Source organism: Pseudopipra pipra, chromosome 7 (assembly GCF_036250125.1).
Source record: "Pseudopipra pipra isolate bDixPip1 chromosome 7, bDixPip1.hap1, whole genome shotgun sequence".
In the NCBI taxonomy this organism is placed as follows: domain Eukaryota; kingdom Metazoa; phylum Chordata; class Aves; order Passeriformes; family Pipridae; genus Pseudopipra; species Pseudopipra pipra.
The window spans coordinates 35732280-35749025 of NC_087555.1; the positions used below are offsets into that span (position 1 = coordinate 35732280).

The window sequence follows — 16746 nt, forward strand, 5'->3', positions numbered from 1 at the left end:
ATCTCAATATGTTTTCTCACTTGTGTTACGTATGAACTTCTGACAAAAATAAGCCTTCAAGTCTTGCTTTACGTACAGACTACTGACCTGATTTGTCTGAGGTATTCATGATAATAAATCCACCAGTGCTTTGCTGGGAAGTGGAAATACTTCATTGTTTGTTGTTTTCTGTGGCTGACCTGAAAAAATAAATATTTTCCTGCCAGTGTAGTGTAGTGAGTCAGACAAGAAATCTTTTTACTTCACTCTGATGACACCTCAAACATTCATTTCCTTTCTAGTCTTTTAGAGAGACTTCGACTGAACACATACTTTTGCTTTCTCACCACCTGTACTAGATTTTTCTGAAATTTTCAAGAAAACCTCCAAGCAGTATTTTTTATGTTTTATCTTCTTATTATTTCAGGGGCCCAAAGACACGAAGTAGCCTTAATGAATGGACTGACTGTTAACTTGCACCTCCTGATGGTATGTCTTTATGATGTATATTTGATGTTGTGTTGACAAGTATTTTTCTCCTTTCTTTGTGTATGTAAGCAAAGTGCTTTCTGAAGACCTCACAGAGACAGACCTGGGTGACAGACTAACTTCTTTTAAGCCTTGGGAGTTGTATCTTGAATAATGTATGTGCAAGACCTGGCCTCACTCAATACTAAGCAGAAAAGCTGGACAGAGAAATATTTTCAAGGACTTTGGATGGGAAGTTTGAGCTGTTCTCACGTGTGTTGTATGTCAGTCACCAAATAAGACCTTATCATTTAAGGAACATTTACAAGTAATTTTTCAGATTTCAATTTCACACCAAATTTCGAAGTTCAGGAAAAAAGGGCTCAACTGTGAGCAAGACAAAACTGTAATTTCAGCCAAACTTTTAAACAAAAGATAGTAGAGTTAAGCTGTTTTATTTATACCTAAATTTTGGTAGAGTATTTTGATTTGTATTACATAGTGGCCATAAGTGTGTCTTATTTATGCTCAGGTGCCTCTGTGGCTACATAAAGCCTGTCTCTGGTTCTCTAGTATTTCCAAAGATTTGGCTCAACTGAGTGTAGATGTGAAGCTTTGTTTTGAGTGAGTCACACAAAAAGGTTTATCCTTTGAATCTGCTCCTCTGTGAAATGTCTCTGACCTTTGTTAAGATGGCAGGATGGGGGTAAGTACAAACCAACTCACTTGGCTGCTCTGCCCTGAATCAGGTGCAGCGAAGTCAGACCTGTCTGAAATTTCTTGAGTACACAGTCCATGCAGAGCTTTGTGTAACCCAAACTTGAGCTTGTGAGTCTCCTACTAGTCCTCTTGGCATGGTGGCCAGCCCAGCATGCCCTCACAGGAGGAACTAAGAAGGAAAGACCATCCTGAAGGTGCTTTGCAGAAGGCAAAGGTCTTTGCAGAAGGCTTAGTCCTTTGGTCAGAGTTGTTTCAGAGTGAGGGATGATTCAGTGATTAATATTTTAGTGCAGGAATGAAAATCCAGTTCTTTTTCACTGTTTGCTCTCGGCTGCTGCTTTTGCTTCCTGGATGGAGCTGGATAAAATCCCAGCTTCCCTGGCTGTAGTCAAAGCTTTACTGTTGATTCCTGTTAAGTGCAAGTTTTCACTGCTGGATTTTTGTGGCCTTTGCTATGGATACATGAAATACAGTATTATAACACTTTCCTACTTTGATAAATGTTATATGGACAACGAAATATTTGTAATTTCTGGGGGATTCTCTGTAGTCTACATGAAAGTAAAGCAGTCTTTATTAAGTCATATGCTGAGAGCATCTCTCTTATCTCTGCTTAGATACATTTCAACATAATTTTTTTCTTCCTTAACAGCTATCTTTCTTTAAACCTACTCCAAGACGCTATAAAATTCTTCTAGAAGCAAGAGCTTTTCCCTCTGACCATGTAAGAAATTAATAATTCACCATATTTGTATTATTAATCATATTTTTCCAAAGAATATCAGTAGTATGATTTGAATATTTATTAGCTCATCTTGTCCAAGTAACATTACAATAAAAAAATCTGTCAGAAGCCTTTGAGCTCAGCATATTTTACAGATCGTAGCTTTATTCTTTTTGTTCAAATAAAAAGTGCTACAAGAGGAAAAGATTGAATGGGTGCATTGATTTATTAGTCTTTTTAAAGACATTGAGCAAACTACTGGCCTAAATCAACTAAAGTTGTAAATGTTTTATTAATTCTTGTTGCTGTTTTACTTTATGAAACCAAATCAATACAAACTCACAACATTAACACTTATATATCCCCAGACAGAGATGGAAATGTTTGTTCTTAGCACTTTAGATTACTAGTTCAAACATCATTTGTCTGCTATAAAATAGGAGACAATAGCCCGTGCATGAGAGCTTGCAGCAAATTAATCTTTGGGTTTGTGGCCCACTGCTACTTTATCATCAACGCCATCAACTCGTGGAAATTGATAACGAATTTGATCTCTAAGGTGTGATAAAAATGGCTCGAGCTACTAATGGGTTTATTTGTAGCAAACATGGTGGCACAGATGTATAAACCTCAAATTGCTTCTATTCTAAGTAATGTTTATATTAATCCCACATTTGTTCCAGGCACACTTGTGTGCTCGGACTCCATCTTCCTAAATTTCTACAGCAGTTCAGTAATAATCTCTGCAACTGCCACTGCTTCAGCTCCTGTTGTGAAATTTTAAACTACTTCATACCGTTATTTGATGATTGTTATCTGATCACCAGAATCATTATCGATAAAATTGGCAGATAGGATTTTCAAAATATTATGAGAGTTTAAAGCTCTTATTTCCTGCCAGCTGTGCAGCAAATAGAAGAGGTGAGAATAGCACAGGACCGTATGTATGTGCTGGCCAAACCTCATTTGTGTTGGCAGCAGGGCATTGTGACAGCCTGGGATTGAGTGCGTGTGACCAAGAAAAGTGGGTACCCAGGGCTCTACAGAAGTGATGCTCAGTCTTCTCCTTGGCTGTTATCCATGAAAGCTTGGCTTTCTGGCAAAGAAAAAAGTAAAGCACATCCTCCATCACATTATAGAACCACAGTTGGTTTAGGTTGGAAGAGACCTTAAAGATCACCTCGTTCCAACCCTCCAAACATGGGCAGGGATGACACCCACTAGATCAGGCTGCTCAGAGCCCCATCTCCACCCTCATTCTGCTCCATGAACTTATCCTGTAGGATTTAGGCTTTGACTTCTCATTCAAAAGTCCTTGCAGTCTTATATGAATTAAATTTGTGTCTTTTTTAATCCAAAGGAAATCCACAAACTTTTCAGTGAAGTTGGATTATGCTTTCAAAGCATTACTTTCAGTGAAAGGCGAGGCATCTGAATTCCTGTTTGAAGTTCTGATGTGTTTGTCCTTTTTTTTTTTCCTTTTAGTTGTATATCATGTATTTGTGTTAATGTTGTCTGTGTGGAATTCTCTTCCAGTATGCTGTTGAGTCCCAGCTTCGACTGCACGGGCTGGATGTGGAGAAAAGCATGATCCTGCTGCAGCCACGGCAGGTTGGTGAGGAATATGTCAGTTCTGCTTGCTGTCACTAAGGGCAGAAACATATTTCATGTGAAAGTAGGGCATATATTCTCAAATATTGTAGTGTCTGCCTGCAGAAGTTATAATTTGTATTAAAACTCTTTAGGTAAAGTTTATGAATCGTGTGGTCTGTTTCAGGGTATATTTTTTGACATTGAACCCCGTTTTATAATTGCTGATTCAATAGTTAATTTTCCTGGAACAACAACAAGAAAAAGGTTATTTTCCCTATTTTTCCTGTTTGCAAAAACTGACAGCACACTGAGTCCCCTGCAAAATATAGTAACTCTTTGAGAAAGCCCACTGTCCTCTGAACGTCCTAAGGTAAGAGATTGCCATAACACGAGCAACACTGTCTGTATCAGCACAGACTGAGAGAAAGGTCTGCTCTGAGTAATATGCAATTCAGATTAATTTGAAAGGCTGCCTCGCTTCACTTCTGCAGCATTAAGAACTTTGTCACCTAACTATAAACCGAGGGTGACCTTTTGCTTCTGAGATCTGAGTCATCTTGTGAGTAAAGAGCCCACTCCTGAATGCTTGATAGATTTGCAGAGATTGTTGAGATAATAACAGTCCCTTGCAATTCAACCATCTTGCCCAAGCTCTTTTCAGTAACAAGTCTAATTTAATTCTAGGTTTTCACTCCCTAATTGATCCCTAGGTGGTGGTATGTTTTACAAGATCCCTTGCTAGGAAGACAGGAGGAGGATGGGGCAGTAATTTTCCTATAAAGAATCAAAAATGAGGTTTTTTTTTTCCTTTTGGTTGAAATTTTTCTATATTTAATGACCATAGGTTTGGGGGTTTTTGTGCTTTTGATGATGTGAGACATTGTTTTTGAAACATAAATATGGCAGGTTTATAATAGCTTCCTGTGGGATACCAAGTTTATTAAAAAAGTACAGAGTGAAAGTGATAGACAACTTTCAAGTCTTGTGGGTGTCACAAATTTCAAATGCCACTTAAAAATCATTAGATATTCTGTTTGCACCAGGAATTTTTTGTTGTAAATTAAAACTGTCAGAAATATTAGAAAGTATAAAGCATGTTAGAGCATGAATTGAATAGACTTTTTATAACTGGCACCTTCAAGACTCATTTGCTAATGATTTTTTTTGAGGTTACTTGCTCATAGGCTACTTCATAGCACTACCTTTGTACATCATTACCATGCTAAGGATTTGCTTTTGATCTCCTTATGCAAGCAGCGTGGCTCATGGTAAAATATAGATTATGAAATAAGGACTGACAGTTTCATTACTGCCAGAGTTGATGTAAAATGTGTGCTTTAACTTTGTTTTAGGGGGAGGAGACCTTGAGGACTGAAGATATCCTTGCTGTAATTGAGAAGGAAGGGGACTCTATTGCTGTCATTATGTTCAGTGGGGTTCAGTACTACACAGGACAGTTGTTTGACATCCCTAGAATAACAAAGGCTGGCCAAAAAAAGGTAGGACTGCTCCAGATTCATCCTCTTAACACCACTTTTAGATCAATTTTCTGTGTGATATATTTTTAATTTCTACTATTTTTTGGTAACAAAACATGGAATTTTGTGTGACTGGTAAAATGTAAAAGCATTGTGTGCCTTTATCCTTTGGAGGCTGTGTGCTGCATGAAGAAACAGCAGTTAGAGCAATCTTGCAGGTGAGTCTTAACCTATATGGAAAGATAATTCATGACTATTAACTTATACCTGGCTTTTATTGAAGGATAGAGTATCAACAATTTCAGTGCAGAAGGAGGAAGAGGAGGTAACCACAGCTGTAATCTCTCTATAAAAGTTAGTTTGTGTTAGATTTCTGCTTTATTTGGCAGACTTTCATGATTTTCCTCCTTTCCCGCTGCCATGTTATGGCAGTTTCTGCCCCCAGGGGGTAGGGAGGTGAGTTCCCCACGGAGCCAGTACTGCTCAGACTAGGCTGATGAGTTTTCAGGAGACAGGCACAATGTGGAGCACATCAACATCACAAGATGACTGTTTTTTAGCGAGGATTCAGCCTTTGGAGCTTGCGGGCTCTGTGGACATAGCTGTAAAACTCTTTAACCATCTCAATTGCCTTAGGAATCCAGGAAAAAATAGTTTTTAATTAAGTCATGTTATCAACAGGAGGTGACCAGACTTTCCATAGTGGCAGCCTTTTACTGAATGCACCTTATCTCACACAAGATTAAATCACTCAAGGGTAAACTTGTTCAGTTTCCCCGGATTTTTGGCAAACCAGCTAACCCTTTATATTTCATGGTTTAGCTCTCTGGAGAGGTTCCTGGCTCACAACAGGCTATACATCTTCTGCTGCTGTAGGTTTGGCAGTGGAAATTTTTCTGGAGGTCGGGGCATAAGTTATGCTGCTGGAAAGTGATGGTAAGGTCCCCCCTGGGAGAGCAGAGCAGGTGTGAGAGCTAGTGCATGGCCCATGGGATATAAAAAGGGAATGTTCTCACAGAGCAGCACCTGGCAACAAAATTGGTGCTAAAAACAGTACAAAACAAAACCAACTTCTGAAGTGGATGTAGAAAACCAAGGGAAAAAAGGAATGGGGGGAGTCAGCTGCAGGGGGAAATGGTGGTGTGTATTAGCTCTAAAAGCAACACCGTTATGGTGCTTTCTTGGAGGGTCTTCCAGCACTTTGCTGACCACAAATAATCATAAAACTATGCTGAAATGTCAGAAAGGGAAGACAGGTTATTAACAGGATGATACCACCCACTGCTCTATTCTCTCACACTCCTGGTGGCAGAAAAGCTTTCATTCAGCCACCAACACCTACATGCCTTCAGTGCTGCTTCCCTGAAATCTGCTCCGTGATGTGTCTGAAAGGTGTCTGACAGAGAGAAATCTTTCTTCTCTTCTATAAACATGAACGACCTGGGAATAGCCTATCATTTCACCACCTCCCTAAAAATGCTCTCTGGTCTGTGGGATGCGGGCTTGGATGAGTGGAAGTGATGTGGTTTCACTGAAAGCTATAAACTACCCTGAAGTGGTTGAGAACCTGTGTCCTGGGGAAGAGTGGTCACTGATAGTTTGTTACATAGAGTAAAAATGAATTTGATTTTTATGATATCTGAGGAGATAACCAGGAATTCATGGAGAGAGATTAAAATTTCTATAAGGCAGTGCAAATAAAAGTATTAACTCAGGGGTATGTGCTTCCACATGGATACACACAAAACCACTGCACACTTTATACAGAGACTGCATCATGTTACTGAAGAGGAGAACAATTTCTGACAGCTGTTCATCATTCCAGCAGGCACAGGTAAATGTGAAAGGCCTGTTTCCACCTGCATGCCTGTTAGGGGTGCTATAAGTAGACCTGAATCTCTTCCTCCAAGATTTTTCAAAAGTGGGGCGACCCTAACAGATTTAATTACCAGTCTCTTTGTGGTTCGAGTGTGTAGGACTGGGACATCCAGGTAGATACATGGCTTAAAATGTCGTTAGTGTATTGAAAAAGCAAAACTCATTCAACCTGAAGAACTGTTTGAGTACCCTTAAGGCTTGGAAAACGTGAGCCAGCCCTGTTTTTAATTCCCTCCTGTCAGATACGCTCAGCTCATTGTCCTTATGGATTCTGCCCTGGGGTTAAGTAACTGTTTATATGTTTATACAAACCCACTATGTAACAGACTCTTATACCACACTTAAACGTCTGCATATGGTAAATATTTACTTGAATAGCCACAGAATCAGCAATTCATGAAGAGTTTCTCTCTTAATATTGGTAAGAGCTATTCCTGCACCCTGCTGCTTCTCTTAATCTCAGAACTTCTGGTTATCAAAAAGCCCCAAATGGGGGATCTTCAAAAACAATTGTCTCCTCTCCCCTTTCCCCAGGTCAGAGCTGATGTTTAGAGCTGCTGTTGGATTAGAGGAGAACGAAACCAACTTCTAAAGCAGAGTAATTAGCATCTATGTATCTATAAGTTTAATTGGACTTAAAGACTAAATGTCCTTCAAGAGCTTCTGGATCCAATGAAAACAGTATTGTCTTATACATATTAGCACAGAAAGACTGGAAGTCCTTTTAAAATATATTTTGAAAGAAGATAAGACTGAAAACCCATGTTTAGAGCAAAAATGCAAGGTTCTCCTTCCCAGTGGTGAAGGGTGGTGAATGACCCTGTGCTCCTGAACAGAAAATAGGCTGGGGAGAGCTGACAAGCAAACGACTCAGAAGGCGAAAATACAAGGTGAAAATGTCATTCAAGAAAAAGAGAGGAAAAAAAATCACTTGTCAGACAGTATATTAGAGAGAAAAGTCCTACACAGATGGTCTTAATAATTCTTTTAATGTACAACTGAAATAAAATCCCGCAGTGTTGTGCCCTATCAGGTCTTGGAGAGAGATTTGAGCTGCGAGCTCTGGAGGTCTGGAAAATGTCCTAGGATTCTTGAGGTCAATCATTTATGAATTAAGTTACTGATTTCCTTTTACATTTTTTAAGCCAATTTCCTAAGTTCTCTACGTACATTAAGATTCCTCCCAGAGTGAAAGCTCTGCACATAGACAGCTTCATTAAGTCATTAAATATTAAATGAACTAAATTAAGCTTGAAAAATTACCTCAGGCTATTTTTCCATCTAAGGTCTCTCAGATAAATCAAAATTACTACATATTGTGCAAGAGACTCATCAGTAGGCTGAGGAGGATGTAACAGTTTTCCTTGTTTCATACTTTTGAGCTTGCTTTAGAGGATGGAGGGGGCTGAGTCGTTTTCTTCTTCTGCAAGTTAAGAAATGGCTGACTTTTAGGAGACTCTACCTTTCAAATACAATTTTCATTTCATAAGTTATATTGTACTTTCCACTGACTCTCTACCGTTATGTAAAATATTTTAATCTCTTGAGTTCCCAGTAGGAAGAGCTTTAAGATCCTTCATCTTCATTTCTTTTCCTGTCTCTCTTTCTAAATGTCCCAGCTTTGCCGGTGTGAAGCTGTCATTTCTCTCCCTCTCTCCAAATGTCATTGTCCATGCTGAGCTGTTACCTGCTGGTTATCAGCAGCTACCCAGACACTTTGCAGAAATGACTTTTAGATGTTGGAACGGAGCGGAAGAGGCAGGGGAGAGCACACGTCCTCTCCCTCGCCCGGAGCAGATGGAGAGCTCTGTTTTTCCCCCAGTCTGGGGAAGCGCTATTCCCACGCAGTCCTGGTTCTGCGTGGCTTGTGCAGGGAGAGCTGTTTCAGTTTGTTTTACTTTTTCCCTTCGATCTGTGTGGCTAAACATTTGCTGTTTGTGTGACTCAAGTGCCAGACACCTCCCTGGGAAAAACAAACCAGCACAACCCATCTTGCAGACGACGACTCGAACAAACTGGTGCGAGTGGGTGTTTCTGAGACGATGCAGGAAACCTGCCAGCTCCGAACCCAGATTTTCAGGCTGTGCCTCAATACTGAGTTAGAAAGTGCCCAATAGGATTTGCCAGCTAATTTCAAAGCACTGGGAAGCAGTTAGAGGAGTTCAGGAGGATGACCCATGGGTGGTATGTCTGTGGGCCTCCTGTTTGAGGGCTACGAGCCCATGGTGTGGGTTCAAGCTGATCTATTCCAGCCAGTGTCAGTGCCCAAGACATTTTGAACATATCAAGGTTACAGGTATAGCTATGACTGTGGAGCATCTTTATACCACCATGACTGCAAGGCCATCCAAACTGCCACTGTCCTAAAGCATCTTGTCTTACCTCCCGTTTATGACTTACTGACAGGGAAAAGACAACTGATTTTGGCACATGACTTATAGGATCAAATTTCTTATAGGTTTTTTCTTTGTGAGCAACTTCCACTGTTTTTTCTGTTTTGATTTTGTTATTGTACTGCCAGGCACACACATTCTGAAAGGCTCTCATCCTATTGTGTTATTCCTGATTTCCACCAAGAAATCTGTCATAGAATTGCTTCCAAATGTTTGTGTGGGATGTATGTACAAAGGGACACCTGTAAAGGTCTGAATCCAGTCAGCTGAAGTTCTGAAGTGAATGCCTTAAAACCCTGTGAAAACCTTCTTCTTCACTGGCAATTGGCTTTAGTTTGCTGTAGCTTATTTCTCTGACACCATTTTATCCCTGAATGAGAGCATTCCTATGGGAATTCAATGTGCTTCAGCCTCTCTACCTTAGCTTCACCGTTTCAGTTGATCTGTTTTAACTCAGTTCTGCATGTCCCTATGAAGTCAAGCCACCAAAGTTATTTATTGGGACTCTTATTCCTATGTTTCAATCATGCAAGTGCTATGGCAGTGAGTTTTCTTCCCATTGCTTTGCAGCAACTTCTTAAGCTGATAACTCCACCAAAGCCTCCATTAGAATTAACGTGTCACACCTTTTTAAAATGCTGCTTCATTCAAATTGTTATCTAGTTTATATAGAAGATTAAATATACCAAAGTACTGTTTAAATAATTTAGCTAAGGCTCTCTCCATGCAAGAAACAGCAGGAGATTCTTAAAAAAAACCCTTTTGTTTTATTATTGGATGCTGATTTTTCTGAAGCCTGTGCTCTCACTCCTATTCCTACCCCGCTGCTTGCAAGCAAGCTGTTTGTGTTTTAAAAGCAAAATGCAAAATAGCATTTAATTCGTAGTCCAGGAACAAAAAAAGCAGTTTTATTTCTCTGCACTTAAACAAATAGTAAACCTTGGAAGAACTTTTTAGTTTAAAAATGCTGCCATCCAGTGGTTATTTCGTGTGTAAAACCTACTTTTTTGGTCTAGGCGTCTCTGGTCCTTAGATTCCTTTTTTCCCTTTCTTTCTCTGTGCAAATTGTGGCGATGGGAAATACACCACTTTTCACAGAGGAATGGCAGAATTCTTCTTCTGAGGGCCAAGTAAAAACGTCTTTAAAGATCAGTGTGTTGCATAAGATGCTATCTCACCCATTTGGATTCCCAAAGAGCAAAATCCTTCTAGTTTAAATATCAGTGAGACCTTCAGTAAAAGTATATGGTGGAATGTAATTGTTCATGAGTAACTGGCATCATTATGTACTTTACTACTTTGTTTCTGCATGTTGTGCCGTAAAACAGGTTGTATTTATGCATTTGTTCTGAATACTTATTTCAAATGATTCCACTTTATTGCATGATCAACATCTTAGGAATCTAAACCATATCTAGTAATAACTCAAAGCAGATGGGTCTTGATAGATTCATCATAGAAGGGTTTGGGTTTGAAGGGACCTTGAAGATCATCTATTTCCAACCTCTCTGGCATGGGCAGGGACACCTTCCACTAGACCAGATTGCTCCAAGCTCTGTCCAACCTGTCCTTAGACACTTCCAGGGATGGGGCAGCCACAGCTTCTCTGGGCAACCTGTGCCAGGGCCTCACCACCCTCACAGTCAAGAATTTCTAATGCCTAATCTGAGTCTCTCCTTTTTTAGTTTAAGTCCATTTCTACTTGTCCTAACCCTACCTGACTTTGTAAAAAGTCACTAGATATCATGCCTATGGAGAGAACAAGTAAAGCTCTACAGGTGTTTTTTTCAAAATAACTTCATGGTGATGATTATCTTAGCAAGTAGTATAATAATCATCTCTTTCCTGCAGGGATGCCTTGTTGGATTTGACCTGGCTCACAGTGTTGGGAATGTAGAGCTTCATTTGCATGACTGGGGAGTAGATTTTGCCTGCTGGTGCTCCTACAAGGTAAAATAGATTCATTGTTGGAGACTATTTTCCATAATGTCACTTATATCAGGTCAGCAAACAGGTCAGATGATTAAGAACTGCACCTGAACTGTTGATCAAGACTTGGCTGAACCTTTGAACCAGCCACAGTGATGAGATGGACACTGATTTTAGTGGTGGCTTTGTTATGAGAGGTTCCAAAAACTAACAGTGGCAATGACCTACAAGGTCTTGTGAATGTGAGGTGGATGCTGGTGGTGGTTAAATATCTGCTCTGAAGCACATTCTACCCTGTGGTCACAGGATCAGAGGCTCTTCTCTTATTTCCCACACTGAGAAGGTCTCACAGCTACAGGGTTTTATGAAGTGGTCCCTAGATAAGATACTATTCTTGCCCAAACTTAAATGATTTTGGTCACAGAACAAGGTATCTTTAATTCCTTTGACTTCTGTTGAGATTAAGAATCGACAGATATAGTCAGAGGGATTGTTTGATGACTTTGCTATATGTATTATGAAATGGAATTGTTTCAGCTGTACTTCAATTTTTTAACCTGTTAGACTTCAATTATTGTACCTAAACCAAGAAAGATATTTTAAAATCTAACCTGAAAAAATATATCTGCTTTTATCTACATCAGCACTTTGTGACAAACGCTAAGATCTCCAGTTATAAACCTCTAGAAATGTTAAAATTGGTCTGTTTTGTAGAGCTGGGTGAGGGAAGAAAGGTGATATTTTACAGATAATGAGCACGACATGTACATGTTGATTTATTCTTTGCAGTATTTAAATTCTGGAGCAGGAGGCCTCGCTGGTGCCTACATTCATGAAAAGCATTCCAAGAGTGTTAAACCAACGTGAGTATTTTTCTACACCCAAATAAAAGTCCTGTGAAGTTCAAAGGGGAAAATGTCTTCCCTTTGAATCGAGATCCGAAAGTGAAATTGTGTAGATAACTAGTCCTAGAATATGGGCATGTACATCTATGTATATATTTATAGAAACAGAAAAAAATTCCTGTTGCAAAAAAAAAATATCATTGGGCTAAAATTTTTTACTGATTTATTGCATCAGTGAAAAGGGCAGTACGAATTTAGTCAAATTGTTTATATGACTTTATTACTTCAGATGGGTTATTGTATGTTAACTTTAGTAAATTTTGAAATTGGTAATGCACATGCTCACATCTTAAGTGCCTTTCCTTCTTGAAGTCTGCTATCAGTTCTAAACTAAGTAGAATCATAAAAGAGAGTGTTGATAATATTAAAAACAAGTAACCTAAATCATGTCTATGAGGCTGTTTAATGTAAAGAGAATATTTAACATCTTCCTTTAAAAATGGATTTTTAAAAAATCCTCAAAGTCTCTAGGTGGTGAACAAAATCAAAGACAATTTCGACTCTGTGCCTAATAACTGTTTAGTACTGGCACGTTTTCATTAAAATTATATCCACTGGCAAAGCTAGGAAGTATTACACGGAGATCTGTGTTCTCAAAGACTGTATAATCCATGGAAAGCTGAGCTATCAACTGAGGTTAGCTGCATTAAAAAAATACCTGTTATTTAAACCAGTATATTACTATATTCTATGTATCTATATTAAGAACAATAGGATTAATACTTTCAATGCACTGACAAATGTAAACATTTCTGGCTGTAATACTTGGAGAAATTGCTTGCACTTCCTTTTATTTTAGCTTGAAGAAGGCAAACTAAATCAGGTTTCAGAGACAAATAATATTATAATAAGCAGCTTCGCTGCACTGTGCTCGTTTCAGACTGTCTAGACTCTCAGGAGATAACAAAATAACACTGATAAGTTTTTCTCAGTCACCCATAGCAGAAAACTCATTAGGATGACATACGACCTGTTGTGAGCTGATTCGATCCTTATACGTGAACGCTGGCAAAATATTCCGGATATCTGGATATTTCTTCTGGAAAGTTTTATGCTTCCCTGTTAGTTGGGTGCACGCATTGTTCCCATGGCCCCACCTGGTTCTGTGGTTCCCACGGATCCTGGTTTTGGGGAACTGGGAAGATGATGAATAGTTGAAAAAAATGTGAAAAATTGCAGAATAGCAAAAGGGCAAATGAATAAAATATTAAGGACTTTCAGTCTTTTTCCTCCTTGATGAAATTTTGAAACTTCTGTGAGGGCACTGGCTTCGTATTGTAGGTAAGAGTTTAAATTAGTTTTTCCTGAACTGGCTCCTTCATACATAGTCATTAATTTGTGTACCGAATCTGGCTACTGAATATCTTAAACACAATTACCTATATGAAATAGGCTTTTTCAGCCTGGGGCCCAATTAAGGATATAATTCCAACCTTCCTGCGTAGTCCCTCTGCATTATTTAATCATAGTTATTTCATATTTCCTGAGATTTGATAATCACTCATCAAATTTGTTTGTAGTTCCTATGCCCTGGTTGCATTACTTCTCTTTCTTTCCCGCATCAACCAGTCATTTCAGGTCTCCAAATAAGGCACTGAGACAAAGGAGAATTTGTCTATGTCAAAGTATTCAATTTTATAGCTGATTTAGATGCAGAGCAATTTTGTGTATGTTGTACAATCAAATAGAGTGGAATTTAACTGCTTGGGAAGTTGCAGCCTGTCTGCTGGAGCTACAAAGTCTTTGGCTGTCATCTGAATCAAGGATGACACCCAGTGGCCACACAACTTCAGTCAAAAAACAGAAGCACCAAACACTTGTTTCTTTGCATCTCAGCCCACACAAATGCAGGGAATTAAATTGCAATGCAGCTGACACCCTTTTGTCATTTAAAACGTCTGAAATATTGTTTTAACTCACAGCCAATATTCTGCAAGTCCCTTTACCCACCTATATAGATTTCCTTAATTTGTCTCATCCTTCATGTTTTCTGCAAGCTATCGACTAGGTAGTTATTTTTATAAGGAAATAATGTATTGGGCCTTAATAGAAAAATGTATGTTCTGACCATAATTCAGAGAGGCAGTTACTGACTGAGACTGGGGCAAACAGGCCTTAGGTACTTACTGAAAATTAAACAGCTCGATCCAAAATTTTCATTTTAAACCCCTCAAACCCAGCTACTGCCAATCACCAAAGGAATTTAGGTATTTTGCTTTAAATTCCCTTAATTTTGTGAGTATGCTTCTATCCTATGCCCAGTTTAAGAAACTGGGTTCCCCTCCAGCTGCTCCCTCCAGACCCTTGTCCCCCGGCAACAAAACACTTATTTGCTGTTTCTTTTAAAATGCAACTCAAGGAAGAGTTAGTAAAGTATTTAATAGCCATCAGTACCTGAGGCCATCCCAGAACTGCTTTCTGCCTTGGGGCTGCCGCTGAGGTTGTGGCCAAGACCTCCACAACCCAAACCTGGCACAAATCAGTAATACCATGGCATGTCTCAGCAGACAAAAGGCAAACCAGTCCCACTCTTCTTCGTGGATGTGCAAGCTTTCTACAAGAGTTATAAAGCTGGTAATTCACTAACTTGGGAAAGAATTTATATCTAAGGGCAAGGTTTTGTCCTTAGATCTGATGTCTGGCAGATGGCGACACAGTCTTATGTGTCCCCTTTGTGTTTTGCATCTTTGCAGACGCCATCCTTGTGTCCTGCAAACACCTTGGCTTAGCTGGGGATAGTTCTCTAATTCACTGCAAAGGCCATGGGTCTAAAAGTGACATGTTGTAACCATCCCAATTAACATCACCCAAGTATGTTGGGTAGTCCTTTGCTAGTCCCCCCATCTTTCTCCTTAGAGCAGTAAAACTGAATCAATCTGACATATATGGGTTCGATATATCCCCATTCTCTCATGATCTCACCTCTTTTGAAGTCTCTTTTAATACTCAAATAGCTTTTTTAATACCTGCTCTATATATCAGAATGCAATATATTCCTGGCTAATTGTGTGAGAGTGATTTCTTTATGGGAAGGTTTCAAATAAAAAAAAAATGACCTGGAGAGAGCAGAGCTATGAAATACTACTGGAACTGTTGGGTCAGTGCAGGCTGAGCCTGTGCCACCAAGTTTCCATATGAGTGTTGCAGAGGGGAAGTTTCCAAGACACAGAGAGCACTGAAGTGACCTACTAATATTGAAATTTTGCTTGTCTAGCTGTTTGGGCTCCAGAAAAGTTTCCTTTTTAATTTTTTATTTTTTTTTTCTCTCTCTATTTCTCCATTTATAAAAGGAAGGATAATTAGAATTACCGAGCAATTTAGCTATAATGAAACGTGAATATTTGTGAGCAGCTGGGGAAGAAGGTGCAAGAGAAGTCAAGTGGTCACAGCAGAGTATTTGCAGCTGTAGATGTGCAGGGGGTTCAGCTCTGCTGTCAGCTGGCATAAGGGATGGGAAGGGGAAAACTCACAGAGCCCTGAGACAGTAAAGGAAAGAAAAGTAAGGCACAATTTAAAGAGATGAAAGGGAAATAAATGTATGTAAAGCAGTCAGAAGAATAATAGATAAGCCTTGGCAGAGGATTAAATGAAAACTGTACACAGTTTAGTGTTTAAAATGAAAGGATTTATCAAACTTAGCTTTAGCCCACTCTAGCAGCAGGTAGAGTTTAAAAATGAAAAGTCTGTGTGATGTGAAGAAATGCTGCATGTGCAGGAAGCAGCTGATGTTCAAAAAATGCATTGGCTTTTACTTTAAAAAAAAAAAGTTTCAAAGAGCAAGAAGCAAAAAGCTATTTCATCCTGGCTTTGAGAAACACAAGGCACCTTCAGCCAATTTCTTCATAGACAGAGGTGAGATATCAACCCTCTCTCTTAGATCACTTCCCTGTTTGTTGTCTTGATGCCAATGAAAATGCCAGAACATAAACAGCATCCTGCTACTTCTTTATAGAGACTTGCACAGCCTTTTTGGTATGTGAACTTTAACCCTGTAATGAGAGAAACAAAAATATGCTACTTCACAGACCTTCCCCTTCCCATTTTTCCCAAGTGATCTGGATCCCCATCCTGCTCTAGTGCAGATCTTGTCTGCCCAGTAACTCTGTTTTGCAAGAGGTTACTCCACACCTTCCAGGGCTGGCAGTTCCAGCTGAGTTTTTCTTTAATGATTTTCTTGATTTTGAGGAGATACCACATTACTCTCTTTTGAATTAGAGTCACATAATCCCCAAAATAAATAGCTGAAGCTTCTGTGAAACTGCTGCAAATAATGTATCTTTGGTGGAATGTGAGTTGGGAGCAAATGACAGTTGTAAAAAGATTTGGAAGGCTGTTTTATATCTACTGTACTGGAAAGAACTAAAGCTGCCCCTGTTTAAAATGCTTCCAGGAATCATGGAAATAGAGAATGGTTTAGGTTGAAAGGGACCTTAAAGCTCATCTCACTCCAAACCCCCTGCCACGGGCAGGGACACCTTCCACTAGACCAGGTTGCTCCAAGCCCGTCCAACCTGGCCTTGGACACTTCCAGGGATGGGGCAGCCACAGCCTTTCTGGGCAACCTGTGCCAGGGCCTCACCACCCTCACAGCCAAGAATTTCTTTACTCAGACTGAGTCTTCTACTCAGACTTTAATGAGATAACAGACTAAGGTGGTCCATTTCTCACTGACCCTGGAG

General features: G+C 39.5%; 1 protein-coding gene across 7 annotated transcripts in view; it reads left to right on the forward strand.

Moving 5' to 3' along the window:
* Positions 1 to 16746, forward strand: part of KYNU (kynureninase) — a 60272-nt gene that overhangs the window by 24465 nt on the left and 19061 nt on the right. For 6 of the 7 annotated variants that reach the window (XM_064661633.1, XM_064661634.1, XM_064661635.1 and 3 more), the window contains 6 exons: positions 407 to 468; positions 1820 to 1891; positions 3428 to 3502; positions 4837 to 4983; positions 11085 to 11183; positions 11952 to 12025. In XM_064661633.1, the coding sequence (XP_064517703.1) occupies positions 407 to 468; positions 1820 to 1891; positions 3428 to 3502; positions 4837 to 4983; positions 11085 to 11183; positions 11952 to 12025 (529 nt within the window). The remainder of the gene's footprint in view (positions 1 to 406; positions 469 to 1819; positions 1892 to 3427; positions 3503 to 4836; positions 4984 to 11084; positions 11184 to 11951; positions 12026 to 16746) is intronic. The other variant, XM_064661631.1, reaches the window with a different exon arrangement.